At 37.9% G+C, this 16726-nt stretch overlaps 1 protein-coding gene across 1 annotated transcript in view; it reads right to left on the bottom strand.

Moving 5' to 3' along the window:
* LOC140236860 (receptor-type tyrosine-protein phosphatase alpha-like) overlaps positions 1–16726 on the bottom strand; it is a 29190-nt gene continuing 12464 nt past the window's right edge. The window contains exons 4-16 of the mRNA XM_072316802.1: positions 13576–13612; positions 12424–12521; positions 11758–11871; positions 9361–9512; positions 7689–7824; positions 7173–7322; positions 5781–5880; positions 4544–4617; positions 2901–3032; positions 2129–2257; positions 1315–1469; positions 545–680; positions 1–78 (exon numbers count right to left, since the gene is read on the bottom strand). Of these exons, the coding sequence (XP_072172903.1) occupies positions 1–78; positions 545–680; positions 1315–1469; positions 2129–2257; positions 2901–3032; positions 4544–4617; positions 5781–5880; positions 7173–7322; positions 7689–7824; positions 9361–9512; positions 11758–11871; positions 12424–12521; positions 13576–13612 (1491 nt within the window). The remainder of the gene's footprint in view (positions 79–544; positions 681–1314; positions 1470–2128; positions 2258–2900; positions 3033–4543; positions 4618–5780; positions 5881–7172; positions 7323–7688; positions 7825–9360; positions 9513–11757; positions 11872–12423; positions 12522–13575; positions 13613–16726) is intronic.

The raw sequence follows: 16726 nt of genomic DNA, 5'->3' as shown, positions 1-16726 counted from the left end.
TCAGCCCCTGCAATTCTCGTAGATTTCGAAGGAACTGATGTATTCCTGGAGAACGTCGTACAGCAACTGATACTCTTTCTGTTTGGGAGGGAAAACAGATCAAACGATGCCATGAATCATATTTTATTGGTGTGAATACACATACACAGATGCAAACACAAATACAAAAAGTAGACACAATCATATAAACTCTATAAGATCTCATGAATAGATTATTTTCAGATATTCCTACTGCAGTTCATGCCGCCTTGCTCGTAAAGGTGTATAACTTGTTAACTAAAAATGCTTACGACTAATAACACATAAAGCACGAATGATCTGTGAAACATTTGCCTTTTCAGTTTCTACAGTAATCATTGTGGACGGTGGAATGAAGGACCGCGTATAACTATCTATTATGGTGATGTCAATCTCTTAAAACTGCACATCAGTATTCCCCAATTTTGGCTGTTGAACATACCTTCTTAAATCATAACTTGTAAATGGGGTTTAACTGCTAATTGGCATATTTAAAGGAACGACATAGATGAACAACATTACTTACCATATGTGAAATGGCCTCAGGTCGGACAGCTCTCATTTTCTTGCATACCTGAAAGATTTCCACGTCTTCTGAACAATCGGCGCGATCCATTATAGTCAAGAAGGCGCAGAAAGTTGCAGACGTTCCAACGCCATCCCTGTGAGTAGAATTTATGTGCGTGTGTTTTAGGAACGAGGGTGGGAGACGGCAACAGAAAAAGAAAAGGATGGGGGGAGGGAAATAAGCATTAATATCAAAGCTTCCTATTGGACATGCGACAAATAGGACTTATACTAGTATTGATAAAGATAATGATGATAATAGTAACAATAGTAATGATAATAATAGTAATACAATGTATTTGTACTCCGCCATCCATCGTAGATCTCTTCACTACCCCCCCCCCTCAAAAAAAAAAAAAATGATTAGATCAAAAAGTAACATGCAATGACACCTTTTATTCTCACATACACTGTAAGAAGCGCATGCATGTACGAGCTATAATTATGGGCACTGGTGCAATGTCGGTGTTACATTTGAATATCAAGCAATACCATGGGAAATACAATTGTTGGTATGTATCATCAAAATACATTAATAACCCATTTAATACAACGAATATGGCGGTTTGTTAAATTGGAAAGGTTGTAACGCCCTCGGCAAGGGCAGTAACCACCATTTAGAACAGTTAAGGTTGTTGAAAATTGAAATATTCTGAAGTTCCCTCTCCCGCCTCCTAACCATCTATGTATCAATATCTTTGATGTCATTGAGCTGGTATCTTCACCAACCTGCAATGAACAAGGATGGGACTGCTGTCATGGCCCTGTGTCGGCCAGCTTTTCAAGCGATTCCGCATGAAGATCATGTCCGATGCAGAGGGCAGTCCATCATCCTCCACGGGGTTACACTCCAACTGTAGCTGGTAGATAGTCTGCGATGGTCTCTTGGTGGTGAGATGAAGTTTCATGGGAAATCACGAATTATGTTATATAGTTGCAAGTATTCCATTGCAGAGATACGAGTATATGTTTTTTTTTTTTTTTTCAATTTCATTCTCTTATACAGTGTATCTGTTCCCAAAGCCCGGTTGAGTTTGACTCCTTCCGTCCTAATTTTATGCGTTTGCGCATTTCAACGTTTTATTCCTGCACCAATGTATCCGGCATGGGCACACGAATCTACACACACATACACATCAAATTACGTCTTTTACGGTTTGCTTCCCGCTCATTAAAACAGATTCTTGAATAAATTGAATAGCAACTATTGCTATCTCGTCTAACACATTCGTTTCATACTTGTTGACCAGTACAGGGAAAAACAAAACAAAACAAAACAAAACCAGTACAAGGTTATACGCCAGGCACATTAAGAGTAAATACCAAAATATTTTCTTCTTTGAATGTAACACCGCACCGAACTTCAAAAGTCAGAGGGACAAAAATATCTATCAATAACCATTATTTATCTATTTCTTTATTTGTATATCAGCACTGTGAGGACATGATATGGTTTTATCTATTTATTTATATTTCTTATTTATTTATTCATTCATTCTTTCATTTTTGTATCCACACTGTGAGGAGATACGTGTTAACATACCTTCGATGTCTGTTTGCGTACAGTCAATGTTCTCTCCACAATTCCCGGCACGATGACTTCTTTGGTGCTGGTCACAACAAAGGGACTACAGATTAGCTCACCATCCTTGGGCCAGTACTTTGCAAAAGTCTGGTGATTATAGAAATTGCAATAAAACAGAAATCAGAGTGAATTTCCTACTCATAACGAAACGTAACGAAATGACAACATTTCGTCGACGAAATGACTGATTTCATAACGAAATAGGCCATGCAACACTTGGCGCCCCATACAGCTCGCACTAGCTCGCAGGCGCAGGACGCAAGCTCACAGCACTTGGTAGCACAGTGGGCATTCGGCTTAAACTGAGGATTATTGATTGCCCAACGAATCCCACCGCATAATACATGATGGGGATAATACATTAATGTAGCTGGAATGTCTGCGATTCGCATGCGTGATGTGCTCTATGTTGTAGATTGACTGGTTCCTTTTTTTTTTGCACACATTATGTAATGGCATGAAAATATAAACGTACAAAACGACCAATGATCTAAGTAGGCTATAACACTTTTTTAAATTACTGTTTGTTATGAACTCAAAACTATTACAGAGAAAGGAATCCATAATGTGCGTGATTATTCTTTAAGATACGAAGAGTATGATGTAATATTATCCAATGACGAGTCACAAATTTGTCGGGCATTATGGACCCGAACCTGTACACACCCCTCAACAATCCACTGCGTCACTAAAGCCACACACACCTTGCTACGGTGTCCCTGATACCCACCTCGTCGGGCGTGTCCCCATGTAGCATCATGATCCTTGTGACCCTGTAGTCTACCACGAGGCGCCAGAAATCCACCACTGTGTTTGGGAGAGGGCTCTGTGTGGTGATGTACTGATTTCTGGCCTTCCGGCCCTGTAAATCACGATATCAAAATATATCATTAACAATGATGCTGATATCTATCTATACTTTTGTTTATTTTACAGGAAGTCAATAAACCCATCACTCCCACTGAGGAGGTGATGAGAAGATAACACATTGTTTTTTCATTCAGAATTTTAATCAATATTAGAATGAACCATTGGTGGACTAAAACATTGGAAAAAAGCAAATAAAAAAAAAACTTTCTGTATTTTTGTGTCACATTATCACATCACACACGTAATATGATTTCATCGAGATCTGTAGCGTGAAATTTGATTCAACATGTCTATCATGGCAAATTTTCGTTCATGGAGCTTACCACACAGTCTTGTTTAAACACACAAATATTAAAAGGCTTCAGTTCATTGTGTAATTGTAATACATCGATTTAAAAGGAAAGGTGTTTTTTTTTACCGTTTGCAATAATCTTTCGTTTTCATGCACAGTTCCTGCTATATGTAAGGGTGCAAGATAAGACCTGGGATCATTCTTAATTATACGATTACCCTTCATTTTGAGGACATGGTAATCAAACAAATAAGTTGACGATTTTTCATATTACTCGGAATGTTGATCGAAATTAGCCAATTCTACTTGTATCACTGATAAACAAGTAGAATTGATTTCCACGAAATCAATCTTTTCATGATTATCCTACTAGGAGCTCCAATGAGTTTCACTTACCCTTTTGAGAACCTTATTAGCTCAGAACACATTTATATACATCGGCCCTAAATTTTGGAATTCATTAGGTCCTGAAATAAAAAATTCTTCATCGTTATACATTTTTAAGCGTAATTTGAAATCTTTTTTGTTAAATTCTAGCTAAGATATTTATTTTCATTACCTATACAGGTTACAGCAAACATGAGGGTCATCATCGGTTATTTAATTCATTATTACGCAGTGAAAAACGGCATTACTAGGCAATGAAATACGGCATGTTATTTGCATAATTTCTACACAGCTGCGTGCAGTCACCAGCTGTTCGAAGCACCTCATCAATTCTCTTTTCCGTTTCTCTTGTTCAGCGTGTAGGCATTCTCTATCTTTCCTCTCCCTCCCTCCCCCCCCCCCTTCTCTCTCATTTCTCTCTCTCTCTCTCTCTCTTTCTTCCTTTCCCTTTCTTCCACTAATTCTGTTTTTGTCCCATTCCGTTCGATTGTATCTCCTTAGTTTAGTTATGCCATGTTGTTGTGTATATGTGTAATGTATTTGTAATTGTATGTGTATTTTTGGAAGAAATTCTTGAGTGGTCCACAATCTACAAGCACTGCTTTTTAGTGGACCTCTCAGTTCTCTTTTTTTTTTCTCCTCAAAATATAATTTTGTATTTTCCCGTATGTATACATGATTCATCTCTATTAGTTTGTTGTATATCGTTAATCCTTCGCACTTTGTACTGTATACATGCTTATGATGGATTTTCTGATTTACCTCGTGTTATGTTTTGTTGGAAAGAAAATGAGAATGAAATAAATGAATTGAATTGAACAAACCGGGAAGTAAGTTGCGTTGATGTAGTTAGTGCCACCTTCAACTTCAGTCATGAGGTATGGACGTACTCTGTCGGCTGGTTGGCAGAGAGATGGAATTGCGTCAGAATGAAAAGATTGGAAATGGGATTAAAAGTTATTGTGATAAAACGGTTATATGTCTGTTGATATATATATATATATATATATATATATATATATATATATATATATATATATATATATATATTGTTGCATGTATACTTATACAATAAACAGATTGTATGATACGTGTTCATTTAGACAGAATATAGAAAGTAAATACCATGCCTTTATATTGTACGCAATGTCACATTATGCATGGAATATACAAACCAGTGGTAGTTCAGTATACGTCAGGAATATCACCAATCGAAATTTACCTCCTTTTTTTAATTCATGCCCTTGATAGGAATAATGAATACGCCATTGGAATTATCAGAACATTTTATCAGTTATACCACGGAGTGAGCTTGATCATGAATAGAAGTATCAGTACCTGTCTGAAATGCATGCATTGTGTAATAGGTTTTGCCCCTGCCTGTTTGGCTATACAACTGTATTTAGAAATGAGCTCAAAATTATGAGCAAACCGATATTGAAACTCGTCCGTTATAGTGTCCCCATTTTTTTTCCTGTATGCCTATAATTATGTATCAGAATTATACATGTGCGTGTGTATGTATGTGTGTGTGTGTGTGTAAGACAGATAGAAATAAAGAGAGGAGGAGGGAGAGAGAGAGAGAGAGAGGAGGAGGAGGAGCGAGAGAGGGAAAAAGTTTGTGTGTGAAGGTTACAACGTTCCCGGAAGGAAGTGCAAACCATTAAAATCCATTATTCCATCGTTATATAGTGAAAGTATTCAGCTTTGGTGGAGTTCCGCAATATAAGTCTGCGACATAATGATAACACATAACAATATAGAATTTGATCTACCAAAAGTTCATTATTATTACCATTTAACGTTACGTGATTCCTTTTTTACCCTTATTTCCAGCATTGACCATTGTCGATTTATATTGAGGTGATGAAAACTTTTTTCAGTCAAAGGGTTTTCCTGTCACAGCACGTTGCTTAACTCCAACACAATCAAGTGCGCTGTAAACGCATTTAAGCATTGTACATGTGCCCACTAAACATAATGGAGTGATTCTGAGAGCGTGTCAAGGGAGCCTACGAACAGAGAATATGAAAGAAAAGAAAGGCAAAGAAAGGAACTCACGGGGAACTTTATTTCGGTAACGGTTCTTGCTCAAGTTTTCCTCGCGTGTAGCAGCGGTGACTTCGTCTTCTCCCGGTATTACGGTGTACGATCTTAGCAACTATTTCAGTGGCAGTAGAATGACAGCATCACGGAATTTGAAGCGAATTATACAATTATTATACATCGCTGTTGATATCATCATGTATCATTGCGGACAGAAAGATGGAGATAGATTTTCTTCTCATGATATTGTTATACTAAGCTAGAGTTTGCTTATCAATGCTCTTTCTAAGGGCATAACCATAATCATTGCATAATCATCCAAGTTTGCATTTTTACACTGTAAATGTTATTACAGGGTTTTTTGACTAAAATATCTTGTCATGTGGGAAGCAAAATGAACTCAGGATCTCTCGCCAGGTATTCGTTACACCTCACTGCTTCGGATGTCATTACAAATTTACCACTAGCTCTATTACCAGATTTCACAGAAAACAAGACTTAATTTTCAGTTCTCACTGATCATTAATGACAAGATTTCACCTAAGTCATAGCATTTCATAGTGCTTCTCTGGATGGTGAGTATAATCATTGCGTGTGAAAAGTACAGTGTATAACATATTACAGTTAACCACTTAATGTTTAATTAAAAGTTAACGGAAGAGCAGCGTAGTATAACATTATTTTGAATACATCTCATTTCATGTCTGAACGTGATATAATTTCTCCTCCTCTCCCTGGTTTTCTCTATATATATTTATACAGTTGCCCATCGAATCAATCAATCAATCCACCTATTCCTTTAAAGGTCCTGTTTACCTTTGGAAACAGTGATCTAAAAATGTTCAAGATAATAATGCATATGTGTAGGTCTGTTGTACCACAAAATATCCTATCATATACAATTTTCGCGATAAAGCCTAAGATATAAGGAGATGTTTGTAGACAGTTTAGTCTGGAAACATTTTTATCATAACTATTGTTCACATTTTGTATCTTTAACAATACTTAACATCACTGTGGTTGTTTCTATTCCTGACTCACATTTTAGAACTATTCTAAAGCACTAATGCTGGGTTTTTGTTTCATCTGCAAATGGTAAATTATGCTTTTAAAGTATTTATCAGTCTATAATCCTATCTGTCAGTCATTCTGTCCATCTTTCAAACTATTTATCCTCATCATTATATCCATATGAAGGGGCGGATCCAGTAATTCTGTAAAGGGGAGGCGCCTTTACAAAGTTAAAGGGGGGGGGGGGGCACACCCATACCCTATTTTTCTATTTATTTCTTTTGCTTCAACAAGAATAAAGAGGGGCGCGCTCCTGGTGCACCCCCTCTGGATCCGCCACTAATGTGAAATAATCTCTAAAATCCGTTATCTGTCTCTGGGCTCTTTTTGTCTTACTTCAAACTCTTCCTGAAGAGATGTGACTCCTGTATCAGGGCTTGGTGTCTTCAAAGCTCTGTAGCGCCTCATAAAATCAACCTTTGGGATTGATGTGTCTCCACAGGTAAGGGCTTCAAGAAGAGTGGCGTAGATGAACTGGTATTGTTCCTGTGTGGAGTGGAGACGAACAGATCACGAAAGAAATGGTAACACGTCGCCAACACCACCGCTTGGAATTTTCAGTGACTTTGGGTGAGATGCATTGCTAAGTCTTCTTCACTAGCCTATCTTCGTGATCTATTAGCTCTCCCCGTAAAAAAAAAGAAATTATAATAATAACACTTCGCAGATATCAAGAGAATTAATTGTCGGCTGGTGCACGTGATATATTTTGATTTCTATCAGTAACATTCAATCATCACATAAGAAACGCTGGTTATATTGTATCCTAATGAAAAACTTCTGGCTTGAGCTACGGTAAGCTCCAGGTAAGTCTTAGAACTCAGAAATGTTTTGTTTTGTTGTTATTCGTACCACAACTTGCACCATCTTTGCCCTGTGCTGCCTCATACCGGCCACGAAGTTGAAGATACCAACAGCTCCCTCGGCGTTCATCTGGTCTACCATGGCGTCCAGCGTGATAAATGTACCAGTCCTGCCGACGCCGGCGCTAGATAATCATATAACGTTTTTTTTAAACGTTATGGTCTAATGTTTCACGATGTTATCTACAGGTGCACTTTTTTCACTTTCGATGATCCTTTTCCACTCAAATAAAAGTAAGTAGCAATTCAATTTGGTACAGCTGTTCAACGTTTACAAATTCACAGTAAGCAACAATTATATAGCGCATAGTTCACGCATAAAAACATACACACATATACAAAGACTAATCAGCCATACATAAAGCATTATGTGGGAGTTCGTTATTCTTGGAGGCTTGTCAAAAAGAAATAAACAGATAAGTGGATAAAATTATCAACTGAGGTCATTGTGGCAATACATCCAGGATTTTTCGGGTTATGATGAAAGGGCCAATGAAGCCTTATGAAATCACTACCAGCATGTAGAAAGGCGACGTTATGTTGTGATAGTATTCCATTAATTGCCCAGACTTAACCTCGTTTGTTGTGGAAAGCTGTAGTGAAAGGGATGGGCTCTAGACCCTTTAGGCTTTGAATTCCCTAGTTTGAATCCTGCCCGATGTATATATAAAACTCTTTTTTTTTTTACTTGTTGTTTTTCTTTACGAGAGTGTGTAAATGGGCTTGTGGGATTGCAAGAACATTAATGATTAAGTACTCTGGAAGAGACAGCACAATGTTTGTACTGAAGAAAACCATACTGTCACGAACTAAGTCTATTACAGACCCAGAATCAACTCCATCAAACTAAACAATGAATGATAGTATGAACTTATAAAGCGCAAAATATATGTACATATATCTTCTGTACTACAGTAGCTACTGTTATGCTTGACAAAAATGCACAGGTGAATAAAAAAGGGGGGTTGTGTATTGATTAAAAGACTGCTTTAGCTTAGGATTTCCTGATTTCTAATGGAAAGTCATTCCACAGGCTGGGAGCTGAGCAGGCAAATACTCGGACTCCCAGTTTTTTAGGTGATCCGAGTATTCTCTCGGATCACCTTCTGTATCTGTACGGATTCTTTCTTCTTCTTCTTCTTCTTCTTCTTCTTTCTTTCTTTCTTTCTTTCTTTCTTTCTTTCTTTCTTTATTTTTCCCCAAAAGTTGTGCAGAGGTTAGCTCAGAAAGTGCTATGCCTATCAAGTTCAAACTTATACCATGTATGTATCGTGTCCCAAAGACGACAGATCTAGTTTGTTTGTTTTTTTGTTTTTTGTTTTGTTTTTTTTTTTTGCTTTTTTAACATGTTGGGATTAGTAAAAGAGTAGTGTCTTTATTATGAGTGTGTTAGCATCCTTTGGTTAGTATCACGTCTCAGATCCTTCGATCATGTGTACAGTAGAAAGTGGTGCATACAACACAGTAGACCCTATAGTATCGATGTCAGTATCAAGAATATCCAATAGCAATCTAGCAATCAATACCCAAAGCATAAACATTTACAGGTATACAAATAAAGAAGAGAGAGAGAGAGAGGGAGAGAGAGAGGAGAGAGAGTTTCTATTATCAGTTCTAATAACCAGCTCCTTTATTACGTCAACATTGTAATGCGATAATACCTGCAATGAACTATGATTGGTGACTTGCTTGCACCTTCCCCTTCTCTGGTGACCTCGATGAAGTTCATAAGTTGGGAAGGCTGTTCCGGTACCCCCATGTCAGGCCATGCTGTGTAGTGAAATTGCACCAGTTCTCGGTGTACACCAGCCATCTGCGTGATTTCGACCAGAATCAATTATCATATCTGTTGACATGATGGTCATCATGTTTCAAATTGACTAAGAGCATGCAAGTACCTTATTGTTAATTTCAACAAAATCATGCGCGTTTATTTTCATAATATTCTATATTCAAATGAGTATGCGCGATTACATAATGTAGAACAACAGCAATGATAATCTTGCATTACATAATGTCACATTATTGTCGATAGATCATGAGTCTGTACATGGTACAGAAATGCATACTGCCGTAATATTTGGCGTCCATAACCCAACCCCTTAATGTGCCCAAGATAATTCGACACGACCATCATTCATTCTACAATAATTATTCATTGTATCTGATCCGAAATTAGACACGTAATTCAGACGTTACCGCATGTATTTTAATTGCTTTATTTTATTGGGGTGCACGTCACGAGACCAAAACCCGCAAGTCATTCAGCCCACGAGTCATACAGCCTACGAGTTCAACACTATAAGCAAACAAGGCCCACGAGACCGATACATTAAACCCCGTGTTGTATCTGTCTAACTCATGTGTTTTATTTGCCTAGTGTCGAACTCGTGGGCTGTATGACCCGTGGGCTGCGTGACTCATGGGTGTCTGTCTCGTGGGATAACCCCGTTTTATTGTCGGCATCCGAATATGCCATATGCTGACCTATTTAGCCTCAAATCGGCAACATAATGTTTATGATCACTGTACCGCGGAAGCATGACACAGGAGTTAAAGGCCATGACAACTAAGAAGCTAGGTTAAAGAGAAAGTAAAGAACAACGTTCGTCTCAAAATAAATTATCAAAGAAATCAGACTTTAGGCGAACGTTGCAGAAACGTTGCATACAGTACGTATCAAAAAAAAAAAAAAAAACCGCAACAATTTTTGCTTTCACATTTGTGAAGATTGTGTTAACTTTACACCACAGTGAGCAGCAACATCTTAAAACCACATATCTCCTCTTTCCAATGATATCTTATTTATTCATACACGGTCATGGATGACTGAGTAATCATTCTTTTTGGACAATGGGACAAATTGGACTTGGGACCAAGTTTAGACACTGCAAGAATCAGAATGCATCTTATTAGAAATTAACTTAACAAATGGAATAATGAAATTAATAATCGTAACTTACCATTGTCTTCTTTCGGATATCTCTTTTTAACATTACATCCCATGCCCCTCAGCTTGGGGCTTGGTGGCATAGAGCTTCAAACTCATCAGTGATTCTTTGTCTCAAGTTGCAATGTCAGGTGGAGGGGTAATGAACACTTTTCTCTTGAGATAACCCCAAAGAAAAAAGTCACTAAAAGTCAGATCCGGAGATCGTGGTGGCCACTCCACATCATGATACAAGGCAATCACCCGATTTCCAAATACCTTAGCCAATTTGTTTTTTACTGCAACTAGTCGACGGGCTGGTGTGCCATCCTGTGCCCACCATAGGCGTCTGAACACACCCCTTTGTTGCACAGGTAAAATTTCCATTAATTCAGGAATCACATGTTCATTTGAAATTTGTAAGTATCCATTTCCGTTCATGTTGTTTTCAAAGAAGGAGGGCCCTAGATATGTCTCACCTGCCTGACATTCCAAAAAAGAAAAAAAAAAGAAAAAAGAAAAAGAGGAGAATTGAAAAGGATTAAAAATTTTCGCTGGTCTTACTACTTGAAACTTGGTCCCAAGTCCAATTTGACCCATTGTCTAAAAAGAATGATTACTGAGTCATCCATGACCGTGTAAGAATAGATATGTTGCAACTGATTGACAAATTGCCCTACATCGACGTAAATAAGCACTGAATTGATCAGTGTTTAGTAGTAGCCATGATAAAAAATCATGGGCGTACATACTCGAGCAGGATTCGACCCCACGCCCATGATTTTTTATCAAGGCTACTACTAAACACTGATCAATTCAGTGCTTATTTACGTCGATGTAGGGCAATTTGTCAATCAGTTGCAATGAAAACATCTCGACGGAAGAACTTCATAAATTTGAATAGATATGTTATCATTGAAAAGAAGAGACATGTGGCTTTAAGATGTTGCTACTCACTTTGATGTTAAGTTAACACAATCTTCACAAATTCGAAATTAAATCTTGTTGCGTTTTTTTTTTTTGTTATACGCACTGTATATATGTATTATACAGTATATTTAAGCTGTATCGATGGTATGCCGTATCTATATTCTTCCAATAACTTAGTCAAAGCAATTTATTTACTTACATCAATGTCGAATCGTCTGATGGTGTAATTCTTGGTCACTTGCTTGCCTTTAGCAGCAACATAAATTTCTCCATAGGAACAACTCTCGTCTGGCCAGTACTGTTCACATTTTCTCTAAAGAGAACATGATGAAACAGTGGTCAACCAAACCAAAGTCACCACTTCTCAGCTCCATACACTCCTTCTTTTTGCTTTCTTTATTGATCTCAAGTTTAGATCAGTGTAACTTATATACTGCAGCTCATATAACCTCTAAAGATGAAACTGTGGATTATAACGGTAACGGTTCACAGTGAATGCACAATAAGAATCCATTTCTTAAAGAAGTACCCACCAAGACTCGGAGGGCTCGTTCTAAGAGTCACGAGATGACGATGTCGCAGCGGAAGCCCGTATCATTGGCTTCCAATACATAATTTGCCTCCTCAGTAAACGACTGGTACATCAGACACCCTCATAAACGCACACAACACACAAAATCCATGTATACTATATGTTTCTTCATCATTTTATGTATACGTATTTTTTAGTACGTTCAATTCACCTAATTTTGTTTTCATTCTGTTTTTTCCCCCAACAAAACATATTACATCGAGCAAATTGCGTTTACATTATTCACAACAGATATAATTCTGCAACTTTCTATGTAATCGTTACTTTCCAGACCTTCTTGCCCTCCACGAGATTAGTAAGCATGATGACCTTTTTGCAGCCATACTTCCAGATCATGCGCCAGAAATCATTTATGGTGGCAACTGCCGGCCCTGAGGAATCAAAGCAACAAGCGGTCATAAGATATGTTATTTTAATAGTCATCCACAGGAAAAATGCGTCGGGGAAAATCAAACCACTTCAACCTTTAGAAGAAGCAGTCTGAAAAAAAAAAGCAAAGCGTGGGAAAAACCATAATTGAGTCTAAAGTTTCCATTTCAGTCTGTGACTTCCGCGTATAGTGTTTCGCACCTCTGGCCGCATAGCGGGATGCGTTTTTATTTTTTATTTTTTAGACGGCACAGATTGGGGCGTGGCGCGTATTAAACCTATGAGAAACACGTTGGGTTAGGTTTAGGGTTAGGGTTAGGGTTAGGGTTAGGGTTAGGGTTAGGGTTAGGGTTAGGGTTTGAGGGTTAGGGTTAGGGTTAGGGTAAGGGTCCCCAATCTGTGCCGTCTAAAACAAACACGCTTGCGGGATATGTACGGAATATCATGATGGAATTTACGTCACCTTATATCAAATAGTGCCGGGTTTTCCTTCAGGCTATGCCTAATATGGTATATATATTTTTTTCTTTAGTCATTATTACCCATATCTATATTATCTGATAAGGCAATGACAATTCAAGTCAATTTGTATATTCTTGATCTAGGTTATAATTCGGCATTTCTATGCTAATAATCAAAGCATGTTTCTTTCCGAAATAAATTACTTTTGATATTACAAAATGTCGAATATTATAGTTCTTAATTAATCACAAAATGCGTAGAAACGAAGTTCTTACTGAAATAAGGAAGCAAATTATCATAAACTTGCTAAATGCCGGCATAGTGCATCCGTTTCACCCATGTAACCAAAGAAATTCTAATAAATGTATCGATCGTGCATTCATTGAACTGGTTTTTGTCTGCACTAATAGGGTATAATACGGAAAGATAGATCACAGGTAATTACATTCATTCTCAGTCATGTTTATAAACAATGTAGAACATAAGATCAATAAGTTTCTGATCACCGAAACACACACACACACACACACACACATACACAGACACAAGAAAATAGTTTTGAAACACAACATACAGAAATAAAGGACAACGTACCTTGAGCAGCTATGTATTTCTTCGGTGTATCATAACCCTAAACCAAATATAAATTTTCATAAAAGTTATGTGAGTGTTCAAAGATATAAATACAGTGTCCAAATGACATCAGTGATATGCAAATGAAAAGGCAAGATTCACCAAGTATAGAGTTAAAAAGAATGCAAAATCAGAAACAAACCAACCAATATATATATATACATACATATGAAGACTTTGTTTGCAAAAACCGATAAGTCCATATTTGTCAAATGGAGATATTTGCGATTAAAGGTCAAGAAAAATAAAGAGAATAATAAGAAATTTTTTGCTTCTTTTGACCATAACTTCAAAAATGTACCTTTATGTGTAGTGACCAATATATCATTTAAAATGACAGATACCGTACTTCAGAATCTTCAAAAATGGACTTATCGGTTTTTGCAAACAAACTCTTCATATATACATTATATACACATATAGCGAAGAATCAAGAAATAAACTAGTAATGTATTATTTCGCCAATAAGAATGAGTTTATTGAACAACTCAAATTTTCGGTGGCCTCCACCTTCTTCAGGAGTCTCGACGGGGAATGTCAATACCAAAACATAAATTGAACATGAAGAGCGCGCACTCATATACACAGAATTGGTTGCTATGAGAGTGCGTACCCTTTACAATGATGTTGCCATGTATACGCAATGTAGTCAAGGTACCCCACGCATAAGGAGGAGGAAATTGACATGTTTATTACGTAACAATGGTGTTCAATTACTTTGTATTATCACGTTATGATATCGACATAGTACTCATCAACGTACCATACGTTACAAAATTAGGTTAAAGAGCGCTCCAACAATTAAATTGTTTCATGACTTAAAATACAAAAATCATCGGTAGGAAGAAGTCAGTATAATAATTCCTGTTAAGAAACAGATGAAATCATCAATTACAAAAGCCACAGTTCGGTGTCTCGCTGAAATCTAAACAGATTTGAACATGCAAGTGTGAAATTGATTGACTCATGCAACTGAGTGATAGGATGACAGTGTGAATCCATCTACAGAAAATAATACAAAATAAGAGTAAATTGATTATTAAGATGGAGACATGAAATCATAATATTCGCTATAATTAATCATAATCTCAGACAGAATAACCAACTAATTTCTCTATCACAACACCAGTGGTAGTGAAACAGTTATCAATTAGAAAGATATTTTGAAAAAAATATCTTATAATCCTCATCATAACTTATTCCTCTCTTTAACGGAAGAATGAGTAACCGTTTAGAATGGATAAATCCCTGTTCAACCCTTCACCTTGAAAGCTCTTACTCTTCACGATTACTCGTAACTCGGCGAGTTTTCTTTCCTCTGCTGATGTGTAATCTCCCCCGAAAATGCACACTCTGACATCCTTCAATGAGTGGCCGGGGAGGTTGAAGTGTTTGGCAACGGGAAGGTCGTTCCGATTTTTCAGGATGGACGATTTGTGATTATTAAAGCGCATCCGGAATTTGGTGCTGGTCTCACCGATATAGATAGCGTGAGGGCATTGTGCACACATCAGACAATACAGTACATTACTGGAATCGCAGGTAAGTCTCTGTGGACGGACGGTGACATTGTTGGAGATTTTCACCCTTGTGTCAGTAATAAGTGTTTACAAATTTGGTACCTAGGCTTAGCACATGGTGTGTTACCACTCGGTTGTAAAGGTGTTGGGAGTTTGGTACTTACAAGCAATTTTCTGAGATTTGGGGGCTGACGCTGGGCGTGCAGAGGTTGATCTCCAACAAGTTTCCCTAACTCGGGGTCGAGTGCCAGTGTAGGCCATTCTTGTCTGACTTGTTTCACGAAAGATGTGGTAGCAGGGTGGTAAGTGGTCACGAATGGAAGGCGTGCCTTGTTTTCCTCCAAATTAGTTTTGTTGAGGAGAACTCTTCGGGATTTCCCTTTTACTGTACGAATTGCATTCCTGATCATTTTTGGAGGATATCCTCGTTTAAGGAATTGTCTACCTAGTGTAAGGACCTCTCTGTCAAACATATCCTCGTCCGAGATGATTCGGCGGAAGCGAAGCATCTGACTATAAACAATCGATTGTTTGATGTGGTGTGGGTGAAATGAGTCAAATCTCAAATATGAGAAAGAGTCGGTGGGTTTACGGTACACGGATGTTTGTAGCGTTTGGTTGTCCTGGTCTATCGACACCAATACGTCCAGGAAATGGACCTTCTCTTGTGAGCTTTCCATTGTGAATTTGATGCTTTGATTGCATGAATTGAATGCCTGGTGGAAAGCAGCCAGTTCTTCAACAGAGTGATCCCAAATTATAAATATGTCATCAATGTAACGAACATATACCGTAGGTTTCTGAGGATAGCTTGACAGAATTTCCTCCTCCAGGGTAGCCATGAAAATGTTGGCGTACGCCGGTGCCATCTTAGTTCCCATGGCAGTGCCCTTTTTCTGTAGATAATACTTGTCGTCAAACTGGAAAAAGTTGTGTTTCAGAATGGATTCTGTCATTTGAGCTAATGCGTCTACATTTACAGCCTCGTCATCATAAGCATGGTCACGAAGGAAGCGGCGTATTGCTTGTACACCGTCCTCATGTGGGATGTTAGTATACAGACTTTGAACATCCATGGTGACGAGTGTCGAACAAGGGGCAACTTGAACCGATTCTATCTTTTGTAAGAAGTCCGTCGTGTCTTTGATGTAACTCTTGATTCTCGGTAAAAATGGTTGAAGTCTCTCGTCAACAAATTGAGACATTGGCTCAGTAAGGGAACCGACACTGGACACAATGGGTCTGCCTGGTGGGATTATCGCATGTTGTTTGGCTGCTGCAATGATAGAATCGGAACTTGCTGCTTCATGTTTAATTACACTCGTCACCATCTTAGGAAACTTGGGTACTTTAGGTAAGAGGTAAAATTGACTAACCCTTACCTTCTCAGGAAGAGATATGTTATTGCCTGTCAAATGCTTAACACATTCCGTAGCCTTCTCACGAAATTGATCAGTGGGGTCCTCTGACAGAGGTTCATAGTAATTATTATCTGACAACTGTCGCACTGCCTCAGAATGGTAATCCTGAAAGTTCTGAATTACCACAGCGCCACATTTATCGGCGGGCTTGATAATAATCTCATTATTGTT

This window comes from Diadema setosum, chromosome 13 (genome assembly GCF_964275005.1).
Source record: "Diadema setosum chromosome 13, eeDiaSeto1, whole genome shotgun sequence".
NCBI lineage: Eukaryota > Metazoa > Echinodermata > Echinoidea > Diadematoida > Diadematidae > Diadema > Diadema setosum.
This window is presented reverse-complemented; position numbering and strand designations above follow the sequence as displayed.